The 17,386-nt window shown below is 38.7% G+C and overlaps 1 protein-coding gene across 1 annotated transcript in view; it reads left to right on the top strand.

Annotated features, from left to right (window-relative positions):
• The window catches only part of MEI4 (meiotic double-stranded break formation protein 4), a gene marked incomplete at both ends in the record, with an annotated part of 153,364 nt that overhangs the window by 82,604 nt on the left and 53,374 nt on the right, over window positions 1–17,386 (top strand). Inside the window, one exon of the mRNA XM_084284460.1 lies at window positions 14,995–15,554. Coding sequence (XP_084140586.1) covers window positions 14,995–15,554 — 560 coding nt within the window. The remainder of the gene's footprint in view (window positions 1–14,994; window positions 15,555–17,386) is intronic.

The raw sequence follows: 17,386 nt of genomic DNA, 5'->3' as shown, positions 1-17,386 counted from the left end.
TACCTCATTAGCTTAATATGATTTTGTTTACGTTAGTGTCTAAATGGAGCTTTCTTACTACAATTCAACCTCTTTACTACTTTTGCCGTTTTCTTTCTCTGTATAGCGCACTTGAATGCAATTGCAGATTTGCTAGATCCCCCATCTCTGCTTCCTTTTTCCTAGTTCCTAGACAATTCCGCTTTTTTCATTCTTTCACTCACAGTTAATTACTCTGTATCTCTGATCATACTCAGCAATGTTTTGGACTCTTTCCAGATGGCCCTCATCTTTCTTGAAATGTAGTGTGCTCTTCAAGGGTGTTGGATATCATGGTCAGCTGAGGTTTTATTGCCATCTATAAGTAGAGTGAAAGTATTGCTTTGTGTTGTAGTGTCTCTTCCTTTGTGGTTACACTTAGGCTACATGAATGGGTCACAATGGTGGGACATACAAAGTTCTTTTCTGTGGAAATTTTATCAAGTTATCAGGTTGGCCAGGACCCCATCCAACCTGGCCTTTAACACCTCCAAGGATGGGGCATCCACAGCCTCTCTGGGCAACCTGTCCCTATGGCTCACCACCCTCTGAAGAATTTCCTCTTAACTTCTAATCTAAATCTTCCCTCTTTTAGCTTAAAACTGTTTCCCCTTGTCCTGTCAGTATCTGCCCTTGTAAAAAGTCACTTTCTGTCTTTTTTAGAAGACCCCTTTAAGTACTGAAAGGCTGAAATGAGGTCTCCCTATGGCATTTTCTTATCCAGGCTGAACTACCCCAGCTCTCTGTCTTTCTTCATAGCAGAGGTGCTCCAGCCCTTTCATCTTTGTGGCCCTCCTCTGGACCCGCTCTAACAGCCCCACATCCTTCTTGTGCTGGGACCCCAGCCCTGGACACAGCACTCCACGTGGGGTCTCGTGAGGGCAGAGCAGAGGGGGACAATCCCTTGCCCTGCTGGCCACTCCTCTGTTGATGCAGCCCAGGAAGCAGTTGGCCTTCTGGGCTGAAAGTGCATACTGCTGGTTCATGTTGAGATGTTTTTCCACCAGAACCCCCCAAGTCCTTCTCTGCAGGGATGCTCTCAATGACTTCCTCTCCCATCCTGTCCTCCTGCCTGGGATTGCTCTGATCCAGGTGCAGCACCTTGCAGTTGGACTCATTGGACCTCATTTGGTTCATGTGGGCCCAATTATCAAGCTTGTCTAGGTCCCTTTGGATATCATCCCTTCCTTCTGTCGTATCAACTGCACCACACAGCTTGGTGTCATCTGCAAATCTGCTGAGGGTGCACTCAATCCCACTGTCTATGTCGTTGATGAAGATATTAAAGAGTATCGGTCCCAGGAGAGACACCTGAGGGACACCACTCATCACTGGCCTCCACCTGGACATCGAGCCCTTGACGACCACTTTCTGGGTGTGGCCTTCAGGTCAATTCCTTACCTACTGAATGGTCCACCCTTCAAATGCATATCTTTCCAACTTGAATATCAGGATGTTGTGTGGGACTGTGTCAAAGACCTTACTGAAGTCCGGTAGATGACTTATGTGTAAGATACCATGTTTAGTATGTTGTTTCAGTCTGATAAGGAACCACTGATTTATGGTTTTTCATTGTCATTCAATCATGAGTACTTTTAGAGCATGTTTTTCTAAATGGCTTGGTACCTATGTTGAAGAAAGGTCCTCTATCATGCTTCCTGCATTTGTATATGAGAGCATTATGTGAAACTGCCATTATAACAATGTTTACTGTTTTTCTGTAGTCAAAAAACCTGTTACGCTCTCATAAAGAAAATTTTATGTTGACTTGACATGTTTTTTTACTAAAAAAATCCACACCAACTGTTACTATTCTTGCTTTGTTCTGAGTGTTTATCAGTTGCTTGATGATTTATTCCAGAAACAGGTGTTAGTGACTGCTTTTTGATTCTCCTTTTTGAAACAGATTCTGCATAAACCTTATATATATACATGTAAAAAATTATATTTACTTCACCTGTGTTTCACAAATTCCAAAACATAACATCTTTTCATTGTGAATTTGTTTTGTTTTCTTTCAGTATTATAAACTGATGATTAGTGATAAATGTCTAAATTGCCCATGCATTCTCTCAAGGGTTCTCCTTTATCTGAAGATGATGTCCTGCCCCATTTTCACATAACATTTTACTATTTGGTGTTCTAATAATCTAATTTAGTTGCCCTTTTCAGTGAAAGCTACTACAAAAAAAGACAAAAACAAAACAAAACCACCATTTTCTCATATCAAAATCTATTGATAATATCTATTGTTGCGTTTATAATGTGATAAGATTTCACCTAATCCTTGGCTTCCCTTCACAGGTGCATCTTGCTTAGTGTTTTGCTTTTTCACACTTTGATCCCTAGGAACTTTTATAATTGTTTTTATTTGTGTGTTTTTGTTTTTTTTTTCTTACTTAGGAACCTTGACATGACTTCCATTTTGTAAATCTTCCATCTTTGTACTTTAACGTTGTTTGAAGAGGGTTTCAAGTATTTTTTTTCCTGATTTTTTTTTTTTTCCTCTTGTGTTCCCGAGATCAAGTACACCATTGTTTCACAGCCACAGTTGTTTAAGTTAATAAATCTTACCCATAACCCTGGCATTATTAACTTGTATCCCATGCTTTAAGAGTGGAATGGAGATCATCACTGTCTGCTTTTTCCATCTCAGTATCAATTCTTATTTTCTAGCACATTTTAGCGATTTTGGGAAGAGTCTGTGTTGTATATTTCTTTTCTGAAATATGTCTGGATAATTGAAATCTGATAACACTGTTAGATCCTGGGCTCTGATGATTAGGTCAGTCACTCATGAAAGGAAGATCATTTATTTGATCTTCCTGATTGGACTGACTGTACCATGTCTTTCATGGGCAATTATATCCTTCTCTCCTTTAATCATTTACAAAATCTTTAGGTGTATGTCTCCTTCAGTGTTCTGCATTTCAGAAGATTCAGGCAGTCTTGATACACTAGGAAGGGTTTTTTGTAAAAACATAATAAACATAATAAAAAATAAGACAGCAACTGCCTTTGCAATCAAGAGCTTAACTGTCTGGTTTGCTAATATGAACTTTGATAATTATTCCATCTTCAATACTTTCAGAGTTAAGTAGTGAAATTGGTTTTAAAAAGAGAAGTGAAACAAGTTCTGTCTGAGTTAATCTGACTTGTGTATGTGGAGTGAGCTGGTCTTTCTCTACTCCCTGTGAGATCAGTGGCACAAGATGATCTTGGAAATCAGGCAGTGGAGGATGTCTCCAGGCTCTGGGGAGACATTGCCTCTGGGAGATGGTAGTCAAAATGCTATGGGCTGAAATTCGAAGACAGTTCACAGCTGAGAGGAGTTTCTGGAATCAGAATGTCTAGCTAGTTGCTTCTGAATATGATTTTTTGAGCCTCAGTATGATTTTTTAGAAGGTTCCCTAATAGAAAACTTGATGATGCTTTACTAGAATGCTTTTATACTGAAACTGTACCTTCTTTATTGCCTTGTGAAAAGATTTCTGGATTTTAACTTTGCCTGGGAGGGGAAAATGCAATGTATTAGATTTTACCTAGAAGTTTAAACATCTTTTTTTTTTTTTTTTTTTTTTTTACAGTAGGCCTTTCTCTTAAGAGATTTAATAACAGTTCATATTTAGCTACTGTTTGTGTGCATCTCTTCTGTAACCTGTTACAAACATGAAGCTTGCTTAAGAGTAAAAATAACTTTCAAACTGACAAAGCCTCATTCCTCGATGAAGCCAAACTTTAATTTCAGTCTTTGTTTAGGTAATGGAATAATAGCTCGTAGAAATGAGGATATGCTGTCTATACTTCTAAATTCCTTCAATTTCTCAAGAGAACAAAACCCCAGCACCCATATAAAATGAAAGACCAGTGGGTTTTCCCTTCAAGTTTTTATTATTATTATTATTATTATTATTATTATTATTATTATTATTATTTATTATTATTTATTTATTTGTACTGATGTTAAACCTGTTAGCCAGACAACCTTTTGACATTTTAAATATTTATGAAAGTTCATTTCAGCCCCTTCTACTTGTCTTGGACAGCATGTGAGGTAGGACGTATTCTTTCCTTTCAGTTTCCTTTCAGGGTGAAAGGAAGCAAAAAGATGTGGAAAATGTAGTATCATTATTTGTTTCTTCATACATGCTTTCCTTAAAGGAAATGACACTTTCCAGCTCTTGGAGTTTAACTTTGACGTGGCTGGGTTTTGTGGAATTTCTTTTGACTGTCTTGTCTCTCTTGTTCCCCTTAAATCTTGGCATGGTATGTAAATTCTCCTGATAATGAAACTGAGCCATCTGTTATTTTGAAAGGAAGATACTCTTCATCAGACGTGTAACTGCTGAGTGAGCATTCATGGTTATGCTTACACTGGAGATGTGATCGGTCTGTTGCTTTTGAGTAAAGAAAGATCATTGCTGGTATCTGTTGGTGAGGTCTGTGAACTCTTCTGTTGATTCAGTCAAAGATTTATGTTAAGAGAAGAACACCTGAGACTAAAATTTAATGGATGGTTGAAGAGGCAAAGTCTACCTGAAATATGGGATGCTCTACCACTGAAATCTTCTGGTCTGGAAAAAAAATTCTCCTGAGTTGTGCCTGTTTTGAGACTTTCAAATTTGTGGATAAAGTTGTGTGCCGACTGCTGAGAGGCTTGAAGGAAGTTAAAGTGATGTTCCATCCTGCTCACCTGCAGGGTGCTATATATTCACTACATTTCCTACCTAATATTGCACTAACGAAGTTCTCTTTTGGGCTCAGAGTAAACTGGGTTGTTTTTATGGGCCAAGTAATCTACAGTTACCATGGATCCTTTGTCCTGCCTAAACCAATGAAAACTTTGAAAGAATTAAAATCTTCGTCTTTTCTTTGGCTTTCTTGTGTTCTACATGTATGTAACAGTTCTATAGATGCAAAAATAGCGGTGGTTCCACAAAATCCGTCACCAGAAAATCTCATGCTGTAAGCATCAGATGGTGAATTTGTGTCTCATGCAGCATATTGAGAGCTGAAGAGTTTGAGTCTTTCAGCCGAGGTTCACTTTGCAGCTGTCTTCCTCGCTCTGCATTCTGAATGTGAGAGCTGTCCTAGCTCACCTGCTGTTTGTAATAATCGTAGTAGGTTTTTCAGAGGCTTCAGGAATGATTAGAGACTGCCTATGAAGTTTTATTTCCCTGATGTGGAAAATTTGTGAGCTCTTTGAAACTGTGATGACTGTTTTCCTTCTTCACATAAAGATAAACACAGTATGGATGTGAAAGCACAAAGTACCCGTTTCTAAAGCTGTGTTGTCTAAATTGTTTGAATCCAATCTTATTAATCCATTGTCGTCAGTGGCACTAAAAAGTTTGGGTATTGTCAGTGAGGGGGAGAAGCATGTTTTGCTACAGGTAAACGATTTGTTTTCCAGCGTGGGTTGTTATAGTTTAATGTGCTGTTCATAAAGTTGCCACAGTATGTATTCACTGACTCTGGATGGAAACTCTGTATTTAACTTTATGTGCAGTTGTCTTTCTGAATACAAGGACACCAGTATCCTTTTCACATAGTGAGGCTTCTGGCTGTTTATCAGTCTTTCAAGGAGGAGAAGCAAATATTTTTTTTTGTAGCAGGTCCGTGACAAGGTGGAGAAATGGTCTGAAAGGAACCTCATGGAGTTCAGTAAGGAGAAATGCAAAGTCCTCCACCTGAGGAGGAACAACCCCAGGTACCCGTTCTTGTTGGAGGCCACCCAGCTGGAAAGCAGACTGGCAGAAAAGGACCTGGGAGTCCCAGTGGACACCAATTTGACCATGAGCCAACAGTGTGCCTTTGCTAAAAAAGAAGGCCGATGGTTTCCTGGGCTGCATTAGGCAAAGTATTGCCAGAGACTGAGAGAGGTGATCTTTCTGCTCTTCTCAGCACAGAGGAGGCCCCACCTGGAGTACTGCATCCAGTCCCAGGCTCCTCAGTACAAAAGAGACATGGACAGGCTGGAGAGAGCCCAACATATGGCTGTGAAGATGATTTAAGGGACTGGAGCATCTCACATTGAAAGAAAAGCTGAGAGAGCTGAAAATCTTTAGCCTAGAGTAGGCAAGGCTCAGGGTGGGTTATTATCAATATATATATTGATAAGGGAGGGTGCAAGGAGGATGGAGCCAGGCTCTTTTCAGTGGTGCCCAGTGCCAGGACAAGAGGCAATGGGCACAAACTGAAACATGGGAGGTTTCCTCTGAACATCAGGAAGCACTTCTTTACTACGCAGGCGATGGAGCACTTGCACAGGTTGCGCAGTCTCCCTCCCTGGAGGTCTTCAAAAGCCACCTGAACATGGTCCTGAGCAACCCGCTCAAGGTGGCTCTGCAAGAGAAGAGGGTTGGACCAGATGGCCTCCAGAGGTCTTTTCCAACGTGAACTGTTCTGTGATTCTTTGTAATCATTCATTATTTTTCACCTTGCCAGTATTGTCCTGACAGCTATGCCTATGGATAGAAAAAAAAAAAAAAAAATTCAGTTTTTTGCCTTTTTTTGATAGATTCATGGATTAAAGTGCCTGTCCTCTAAGGCAAAATTCCTTAACCATGATCAGTTCATTAAATCAAGTCATATTGTTTCTTGGCAGCCTCAGCTTAAGAGTTGTGAAAAGCTTGCAGCTGTTACTCCAACTCAAGAAGGCATAAATGGAATACTCCACCATTTTTTGTCCATCATGTATTTGGGGAACGATGATTTAGAGGATAGATGTTTATTGCCTTAGTACTTTAGGCTGACAGACTTGAAAAGTCCTGAGTCAGTTATCTAGGGTATATTCTTAGCAAAACTTGTATTTAGCATGTTTTTGTTTTCTCTTTCTTAGCTTCACCTTCAGTCTTGGTTCATATTTTTCTCATCTTATGCAGTGGGTAGGAACTTACTGAACTGGTTGCTCCTCTAATAAAAAGAAAAAAATCAGCGTGTTTTTTTTTTCTTTATAATTAGTTTATTCTTCCTTTTAAGGATCATTTACAGTAGAACTTCATCTCCCACGTGCTGAAGGTCCCTCTCATGTTTTTGTTCTTAGCTTCCACAGTAGCGCATGGCTGCCAGCACATCCTTCCATAGCCTGTCTGTGTGTTAAGGGAGAAGCTGAACTCTGATTCAGAACATGTGAGTAATGTGACTGGTTGACTTGCAGCTGGGTCCTGAGGCTGCATTTGACTTTTCAGGACATTGTCCCCTAAATTCTGCCTCCCCTGCCAAGACATTTTCATCAACTTTTACCTCTTTGGGGAGGTAAGGGAGAGCCAGAGACAAAAAGCATTTTGTATCCCCTGCTTCATGCACTAAGTTAGTGTGTTTCTTGAGGCAGTTAGTTGTACGTGGGGAAAAAGGGAACAATTTCCTTTGTACATTAGTATGAATTAAGACACTTCAGCCTCATTTTTTCTTGCTGAAAGTTCAGAGTTTCTACATACTTCTGCTTTTGCAGAATTAGAACCAACCAGCTCATCATCTGAAGTAAAGCTGATTTTAAACTAGACTGACCTCCACTGAAGTATACCAGTAGCTGCCTTTTCCCTTTCCACTTTCCTGTAAGTTATGGCCTGGGTGTTTCTGGCTCAGCAGAGAGAGGCAGAACCTCTGGGTGCTCAGTTTAGAGCCCCAACTCTTCCTTTGGAGGCAGAGAAGGAGTCAGAGAAGTCCTGCTTTGTTGTGAGCGGCAAGAGTGCTAGCCAGCCAAAATCTTTTCTGAATAATTTGATTCCAGACATCTGAAAGGGTGAAACTCTGACTCAAATAACTTAGCTTGCAATGTTTCCTCTGCCTGTTTATGTTGATAGGAGCAGTGGAAGAACAGTGATAATATTTTAGCATTTTTTTTCAGCTCTTTTTCAGAGAGAAACCAACTAGGTGAATCCAGAAAGAACAGACCAAACCATATGCAGATTCCTCAGTGAATATATAAGCTGCAGCCTCGTAAAGGAATATTCCTCCTTAGTGGAGGGAGCAGCAGTCCAAATCTGACTAAACAGTAATGATAAAAACTTATTAGTCCGTTAGGAGAAATGACTTCCCTCCCTTGAAAGTAGATAATGGTGTGAAATGTTTACAGCTGTCTTGAATAGCACATAACAAATAGCTCCTACACCACAGTATAGGTAAGATAGGGGAATATAAACTTACCCTGGTAACTTGGAACTTCTAGTCTATGTACAGACTGTTTCTTCAGATCAGTATGTTTGAATAAGCTGCTGTTAGAGATTGCTATGTCCTGTCACTGCTGCGTTTCCTCTGGTGTTTGCCAGGGAGCAAGGAATGCAACAGGACAGGAGCAGAAGAGTTGTCAGGCTCCGAGGGACATCTTTGGCTTCTTTATTTCCCTAGCTTCCTTTTTCCAAGGTGATAAAATTCCATATTGGGCAGAAGATAAGTTTGTTGCTATGGAAAAGAGATGTGATTATTTTTGTCTGATGGCTAGGGCTGATGGCTTCTTCTATGTGAAGAAATTCTCCTCTCTACTGAGCAAAGGTGGCTGGCCAGTGTTTTCTTTAGGCATGGTGGTGTCAGACAGATAGTACTTCAAAAATGAACAGTCCTTTAACACCTGTAGTGTACTAGTAGTGCTCCCAACAGTACTGATGTGATTAGGCACCATTGGAAGTAGTTCTTGCGACCTGAAAAGTATTTTATTTTTTTTAGGAGGGGAACAGGGAATTAAGGACAGATAGGAGGTGACAAAAATGGGGTTAAAATGCATTCAGCATAGAAAATGTCTCTTGGAATAAGATGTTGAGATAAATCTGTTCCCCATAATTGTAGTGACACAATGGGGGAACTTTATGAAAGTTGAGGCCTTTTCAGAATAATTAAATAAGTGAATCTGCTCTCTGGAAAATGCACCAGTTGGAGCATAATCAGTCACTGAAATTTCAGAATACTGCTCCTTCCATGGATAACAGGTCTGGTTTGGTTCTCGAAACTTTCTCCCTTTGAAAGCAGGTGCTGTCTGTCTTATCAGCCGACATTGCTAAGCTCTCCTAGGCACGTACTTGGGGCAAAGGGACCCAAGCAACATCTATTTCTTTCCAGGTTTCTTTATAACAAACCCATTCAGAGATGAAAACAACACAATTATCCTAGCAAAGGAAAGGGTTTGTGATTTTCTTGTATATTCCCTGTATATATTGAGTCCCTGATGAGATGCGCAGTGATTTTCAGGAATAAGGTTCATAAAAGCAACTGGGACCCATAATTTTGTTGTATATTGTTCCCTTTCTTTTGGTAAACAGAATGATAATTTGGGGAAAAACTGAATGCATGTTGGAAAAAAAAATAGTTTAAAAGTGTGGCCACAGCAATTGGGATCTTCTTGCCTATAAGTCTATGCGGGGGAGCTAAGGATCAATCAAATTTTCCTCTGCAAAGGCAAAATCCCAGAATGGCCGATGCTGGCAGGGACCTCTGGACCAACCCCCTGCTCTTAAATATCCTCAGGGAGCAAAGCTCTGCAGCCTGTTGGGGCAACCTTAGCTTAACTCAAACTTAACTGTGAGTTCCTTAATTAGCTATTTTACATGTTTTTTTTTGTGGGCTTCTGGGTATACAAACACACAAAAGAAAAATGAAACATTTTTATGGTATCGTTTTCAAGAAAATAGATGTTTTTTAGGAATGCATAACCTAGCTGATTCCTTATGGAGTCTACCTCGTTTCACCTTGTAAAGTCACGAAGAATATCTGGAACTATATTCTTATTAATACGCTAGCAGCCAGATGATTGCTGTGTGCTCTGGCTGATACTTCCCATCCCTTAGAGCAGCTGAGTTTTTGTTTTAGTAAGACCTAATATTGTGCTCCCAGTTCAGACAGGTAGTCTTCAGAGGTAACATTAATTCACTTAATATCTTGCAATATCCCCTCTCCAGCGTAACTCAGATTTCAGTCATGTCATTGAGATGGTCAGTATTGCAAAGCATATGTTACATCATTTGCATTAAGAGCTACTTGATGAACGTTAATTGAGCCAAGTCTGAATTGAATTAATCACCTGATGATAAATCCTTCCTTGTCATTGTCACAAGTATTCTCTGTTTGACTTGAACTGCAGAAGATCTATGCGTCTTCCACAGACATCTCCTAAAATTAACATTTATATCCTCAAAATCCTTCTCAATTATTACTGAGTTCTAAATGTTCTGATTCTTTGTGTAAGTAAAATCCATAACAAATTGAAATACGTGCTTCTTGGCTTTCTGAGAAACATTTAAATCCTGGTACCAAAGTAATTTGGGAATTTTACTCAGGCCTGTATTCAATTCAGTGAAATTATTCCTACAAGGGACAAAGTGTGCAGCAAGAAGTACTTTAGCCTTTAAAAGAAGAGCTTTCTTTTCCAAGCTGGTTATAAAAATCCACAGAAATGCAGAAGTGAGGTGTTGGATGCAGACCTAACAATTGTTCCTTTGGAGAAAGGAAGCTCTTTATTATTTTTAATTTTGATTTCAAAATGTTCAAATAATAACCTGAATATGTGAGAAACCTGGGCAAAATTTGTTTGCTTTGATGCATACAGAAGTATGCCTTCATTCTAGATCAGGACAGCAATAGTGTGCTAAACAGACTTTTAAGAGGGAGAACAGACAGGTGTTTTTCTCAAACAGTTTTGTTATTGATGAAAACAGCAGAATAGAGACAGGCTCACACAAACAAGGTTATGAAGAAAAAGTGAAGAAAACCATTAATACGTGTGAGAAGAGGAACTCAGACTCGATTCATTGTTTATGGAAGGTGCACCTACAACAAATCTATCGATTAAGATTAAAGGAAAAACAACAGAGTCCTGAAAAATGTAGAGGTGGAGAGGTGAACAGAATTGGAAGAAACACGAATCATTTCATGTATGTTTTCCTCTCCTTTTAGAAATTATTGACTGAATATCTACTTGGAAAGTAGTATCACTAAAGAAGTTCCTAAGATTGTGAATATTATTGTCTCATTTTTAATTGACTTTTTTTTTTTTTTTTTTTAAAAAAAAAGTGGAACTGAGCCCATCAATGGTAATTGAGTTTTAAGAGACCTTTGTGTTAATCTGTGTGGGCTCACAAAGTGAGGGAATACAAACAATGCCAAATGATTGAAAATGGACTACTTTTTTTTTTTCTTCAAATAGTATCTTAATTTTGTTTCTTACATCTGCCACCTCTAAGACTGTTTTCTGTATTGGAATCCTTGTCAATAGTATAACTGCAGGTATATTAAGCTCTGCAAAAGGCTTGCAGGCACTCTTGTGAATCCACAGCAATCTCATCAGCTGGGGACCTGTCTTCATTTCTTAAATTTTGAACCACATGTACAGCAGCATGTTGCCTTCCTCATTCAAACTCTGTCCAGTCTGCAGCAGCTAGTGCAAGTGTCTGAGAAAGTATCTTCCATCACCACCCCTCCTGCTCATGTATGCTACAGGTACTGCCTCACTTATTTTGCGTTGGTAGGACCATGAACATTTGTTCTCTTGTCTTTTCACAGCTCTGAGAATCCTTATGTTCATAGTGCTGACAGCAGGCACTCTGGAGACAAATGATTTTCCTGTACTGGTGAAGCAACAGGCTGCTCCTCCTCCTTTTCTTGTCTGTGAACTGAGCTTTGGTGTTTGTGTTAAGGTGACTAGTCAGAAGTGACAGAATTCATTTTAGAAGTGGGGTAGGCTATGATTGTCAGAGCTCTCCTGCATCAAGACTACGTGAAGACTCCATTTTCTGTAACTGATTAGCATCTCACTCCCATAATAGAAGTCTTTCACTACTTACACTTACACCTGTGCCCTGTGGTCTGGCAGTGACGTGTTTCACAGGGGCACCTACAACCTTGTTTACATACTGTGTGCACTATACAAGTCACTCCCTTGTTCCTCGAGCAACTGCTGATGTTTCAGGCCAGGCTCTTTCCACAGTGGTAGATTTGTGTAGAGGGATGCCAGTGCTTCAGACTTTGCACCCCAATAATTTTTTTTGTGACTGCCTCTTGCTTTGTTTGGTGAGCACAGAGTTGTGATTTTCAGCTCAGAATCTTAATATGCTGAGAAGCTGAAGTCCTAAATGGGAATTAAGAGTTTAAATGTTTAATGAATCCAATTTTTACAGAGCAACATTTTTACAGAGCCTGTAAGATTACTCATGAACAAATATCATTACCTTTATAAAGGTATTGTAAAATGTTGATATTAGTATATAACATGCAATCTTTTTTTATTTCTTGTTTTAGTATTTTTATATTCAATTTTTCTTGAAATTGCAATTGAAGTTAGTGTAAGACAGGCTTAATACTGTTCCTTCTTTTTGTATTGGATAACCATATGGTGTGAACATCAAGACGTTCTCATTTAAATAATAGGTATGTACATAGTGATTAGTTTACATCCTTTCAAGAAATAAGTAACAAGCTGGTTTCAGATATTTTGAGGGAAGTCATGAATATTTCCTGTTGGGTGAATTGTTTATTTATTAAAAGATAGCTTTTCCTTCCTCTCCATGTGACTAGAACATATAAATCATTGAACATTTTAAAAGCATTTTGTATTACAAATTCAACTGGAAATATGTTGCTATCGGGGAATAACTGTAACAGGGTTTTCTGGAAGTTGATGGTGGGAGAGGTGTTTGGTATCTTGGCAAAGAGGAACCTAAGCACAAATGCAATACTGTTTCCTGCTGGTAGGAGTATTTCGTCTACTACCTCTGATTTTGGGATGGTTTTGAGTTTGGTTCTTATAAATATTTATGTACCATTCTTTTCTTCCCCTTTTCTTCTCTTTTCTCTTCCTTTCTTCTGTTTTATTTTTATTTTTTTTTCCCAAAATCACAGAATGGTTGAGGTTGGGAGGAGATCAAGTGGTCCAACTCTTGCTGCTCAAGTAGGGACACCTAGAACAAGCTGCCCATGCAGTTTTTGAATATCTTTATGGTGGGAACTTCAAGATAATCAACAAACACGCACATGGGATTTGCACATACTTCTGTGCTTTACTTCTTTTGTCTCCCGGAGTTACTTACATCCCCATGAGCAATTTTCACACTGTCCTATGGGGTGAAGAACTAACAAAATATCCATGTAGTTATACAGGAGTAGATGGATTCCCTAAAAGTGCTTATTTTTCTTAAGTAGTAGCAAAAACAATTTTCGGTTGTTACTTTTTTTTTTTTTTTTTTTAGCGTCTTTTGCTCAAAGCACTAGGGAGAGAAGATATGAAAGATTGATGCCTGTTTTTGTTAGTTAGACCAAGGCAAATGTGCTTTTCTTGTTTGCTTGCTTTCCAGGTTTGATTTGCAGGGCATCTGGGAACTGTGTTAATATCTAAAATGCTAGTTTGGCCTTAGAAGCCCTGCTTCTCCTACTTCCTGGAAATATCAGTTGATTTCCCTGCAGTTAGCTCTTTCGTCGTGATTCAGTTGGTACCGGTCCTGCTCAATTTTTATTGTGTCTGAATGTTAAAGTCATGAAACTAACTAAAAACATTCAGGCTAGATATAAGAAAAAAAAAATCTATACTCTGAGGGGGTCGAACACTGGAACAGGCTTCCTAGAGAGGTGGTTGATGCCCCATGCCCGTTAGTGTTCAAGACATTTGGCAATGCCCTCAATAATATGCTTTAACTTCTGGTTGATCCTGAAGTGGACAGGGAGTTGGACTAGATGATCTTTTGAAGGTCCCTTCCAGCTGAACTACTCTATTCTATAAAATAAAAATAAATCATGCTTCCATCCAGTGAGGCTAGTGCTGCTGAGATTAAAACTCAGTACCAGAGTATGTTTTCAGTGACTGAAGTAATGGTCAGAATTCAATATGAAAATGTGTATTTAATGGAATCTGTATGAACTTTTAAAAATAGTCTTAAATTGCTGTCATTGTTTTAACTTGCATAGTGTTTATGACATTTATTTGCCATTATGCCAAGCCATCTATGTTTTTTCTTATTCACTCGAGAATAGACACTGAGGTGTATTGTATTGCTTTGGGTCCTTATGGAAAATATGATCATTATAAACATGTTTTTTAAGAATGAGTGGGCAAGCAGTGTGTGACTGTGGCACACTAAGTGGGGCACAGCCTGGGGTTGAGCGCATGGGGCTCTAACCTTGCATCATGGCACTGAGATGTGTTGATCTTCCACTGTCTTTTGACTGTTTTGACCATAATCTTTTGCCACAGGCAGTATGTAACACATGGGAGTCTGTTGTCATCTGTTCTTATGCCCTGAGGCACTAACTTAAATGTATCTATCATGAAACAGGATGATGGAGCTTGTATGCTGTTACATGAAAATAATCTCGTAATAGTGCAAATATAAAATGTACCACCTGTAATATAGTTTGTGTATTTCTGAAGTAGGTAGCATAAGATAGGCAATGACTCAAGATATTTTTGATTTTGAGTATTTTTCTTCATTAAATAATAAAAAGCTCAAATGTAATGCTCTGTTCAACTTTGGCTCTGTTAGAATTCCTTACCTGGCCTGGGGAAAAAGAGTATGGATAGAGGAGAAAATCGTGTTTGATGCAGTTACAGTAACAGACCTTTACAGTTTTCTAAAAGCAATCTGAGTTCTCAATAATGAAAGTAGTGAGAAGTGTTTTAGGAGGCAGAAATTTACATACATTTCCTTCCCTGGGAATTAATGGTAGTACAGATGCTCACTAAATTGTCTGTGTGATGTCCACTTAAATTGTCCATGTGAAAACTTTAAATCATCAGGAAATTTTAAACTCAGAAATGCTGTTCTTACTACTATCTGCATAAAACATCTGGTCCACAAATACGTTACCTTCTAAAAGTTTTGACTTTACTTTAAAAACATCACCTTCCACAGCAGCTAAACTCCAGTCATGGGAAGCTCTCAGCAGCAAGAACATCCTGTGTATGATGTGATTTTTGCATGGAAGCAAAAGGAGGAAGGAAGTAAGACATTTTTTGTAAACAAGTATCACATAGATGTAACGTGCACATTTGTATTTCAGGTAAACAAGGTGCCTTTGCTGAAACTCTTCTGGATCAGGAATGTATAAATCCTGTGAGTTACTCAAGCCAGTTAGAAGACTCTGGATGTGATGTGTCTAATGACTGCGCATTCGATTCTTTAGGCATTGCTTCTGATTTTCACCAATCTGAGCATAATATTGACGCATCTAAAAGTTGGTTGGAAATAGTTCCCCCATTGAATCTTTGCTGTGCTAGCAAGGATGAATCGCTGACTGCTCCTTTACAGTTTTTTCAACATCTGCTTGAAATAAGAAAACTGTCAGAAGGAGGAATTCTGCAAGCAGACTTTACGGAGCTTGAGAATGATTCTTTTACCATATGCAATTCAGTGTCTCAGTTGCTTGATGGACTGACTGCTTTTTACAACAGTCCTAAATTTCCCGTTTCAAATGTTCTTACTGAGGCAGTTTGTGTTTTGATCAGATTAATAACTGATACTAAATTATCTAATCATGTTCTGAAGAAATGTTTCAAGAAGCTGGAAGAATTTAAGAAAAATCTAATTCAGATTATTTTAAGAAACAGCAGTGTCAATAGGGTAAGTTTAAAACATCTTCCATCTTTTATGTACCATTTCAGTATAATGTAATACTGTTCTGTTTTTATGCTTTTTAAAATATCGTCTTATTGGGTTCTGAAAGGTACTTCTTACAAATTATTCTTGTAGTTGTTCTTGTTTTGTGTGTGTGTGATATGGCCGATGAATGCATTTGAATAATTTTTGCTCATGCATGCAATTTCTTCTAGTCTACTCCTGAGTACAGGACTTTTTAAGAACTGTTAAGAAGGCAGATTAAGACAAATTTAGAGAAGTTATAAGAGAAAAATGTTCTGTCTTTCTTGCTACATGAGGATGTAATGTAGATATTCAGAAAGTAATGATTATAATTTGTAAAATTTTTTAGTACACCTAGATTACATATGTTGGTTCGCTTCAGATCATCTCTGTCACTCGGTAGACATTTACAAATTTGTATTTTAAAAATAAAGCGGAAAATGAGTAAAGAAGAGAGGAGTGGTATGTCCCTGGCATACCCAGCAAGTAGGACCGAGTTGCGTTTTGTCTGTATTCATCACTTTGCTTTGTTCATAGAATCACAGAATGGTTTGAGTTTGAAGGGACCTTAAAAACCATCTATTTCCACCCCCTCCCCCCCCCCCCTGCCATGGGCAGGGACACCGCCCACTAAATAAGATTGCTCAGTGGTTGTTCCATCCATCATCTTGTTGGTATCCGCATCCAGTCGAAATATCTCTAATCTCTCGTCACAGCACTTCCCATAAGTAATTAATTTCATTGTCTGTTTTAGGATTTTGGGTTTTCAGTCCATCTTTTAGAGTAACTTGAAGTAGACATGGTAGTGGAATTTTTAGTTTGAGTCTCTGATATCGCAGTGCAGTGTCTGCACGTACGTAACTACACTCACATGACAGTAAGTGAGGATTGTATCTATATAATCCATGGAGCCTGTGGAACGCTGACTGGTTGTTAGGTGCCTGTTCTAGGATGAACTCTCAAGTTGTTTTGAGCAAAACGGGAACTTAAACATTTGCTATGCCTGTAGACACAAGTATGTATTGGTCTTAATTTAGAATGAATCCCACTCACTGTGTGTTAAGTATTCCCATCAGAATGTAAATGTAAAAAATAAATAAATAAATAAATTTAAGGAGTGGGAGGGGGCAAGGATGTCCCTGGATTTTGTTAGAGGTAGGGAAACTAAAGCATTCAGAAGGAAACCGTTAATAAATACAGAAGCTTTTCCAGCACTAGAGCCTTGTGTCTCCAATAGGAGGGTGCTTTATATTTTGGTATTGCCATAGTGTGATACTTATTTTTTCCTTAAGAACTATCCTTGGATGTGAGCAGACAGCGTGTTTGTGTGATATGAACAAAAGAGTTGTGCAGGTGTGACTGCTGTTATTTTTTGTGTGATCATAGGGTAGACAACAAAGAAAACTTGAGTGCATATTCAGTGAGGACTTCTTCACAGCTGGTGATCTCCATTGTTTCCACCTGTTCCCTTCCTCTACTCACACAGGGATTTTATAAATAATATAAAGTAATGGTAATTGTAGGAGCTAAGAGGCTATCCAGAGAGGGATTACTGGTTGATTGGAGTAATCTAGGGAGAGGATGGAAGGAAAAGAGAAGTGAGAGATGTTGCATCTTAAATGGGAGAAAATATCCTCAAAGATAAGGGATGTTTCAAGTTTGCAGAGGGCTTTTAGAAATCATTCAGGAAGTGTGGAATATGTCCACATAATTTGCAAGTGCCGTCTTTTCTCTGAATGACTTCACTGAAGCAGATGGCTTTTTATGAGATGCTTTGTATCTTGCTTCTACCACAGTATTGACTGAGCAGTCAT

The sequence above is a fragment of the Netta rufina genome (assembly GCF_964035555.1).
Source record: "Netta rufina genome assembly, chromosome: 3".
Taxonomy (NCBI): domain Eukaryota; kingdom Metazoa; phylum Chordata; class Aves; order Anseriformes; family Anatidae; genus Netta; species Netta rufina.
Note: the sequence above shows the minus strand (reverse complement) of the source record. Positions and strands in the feature narration are given on the sequence as shown.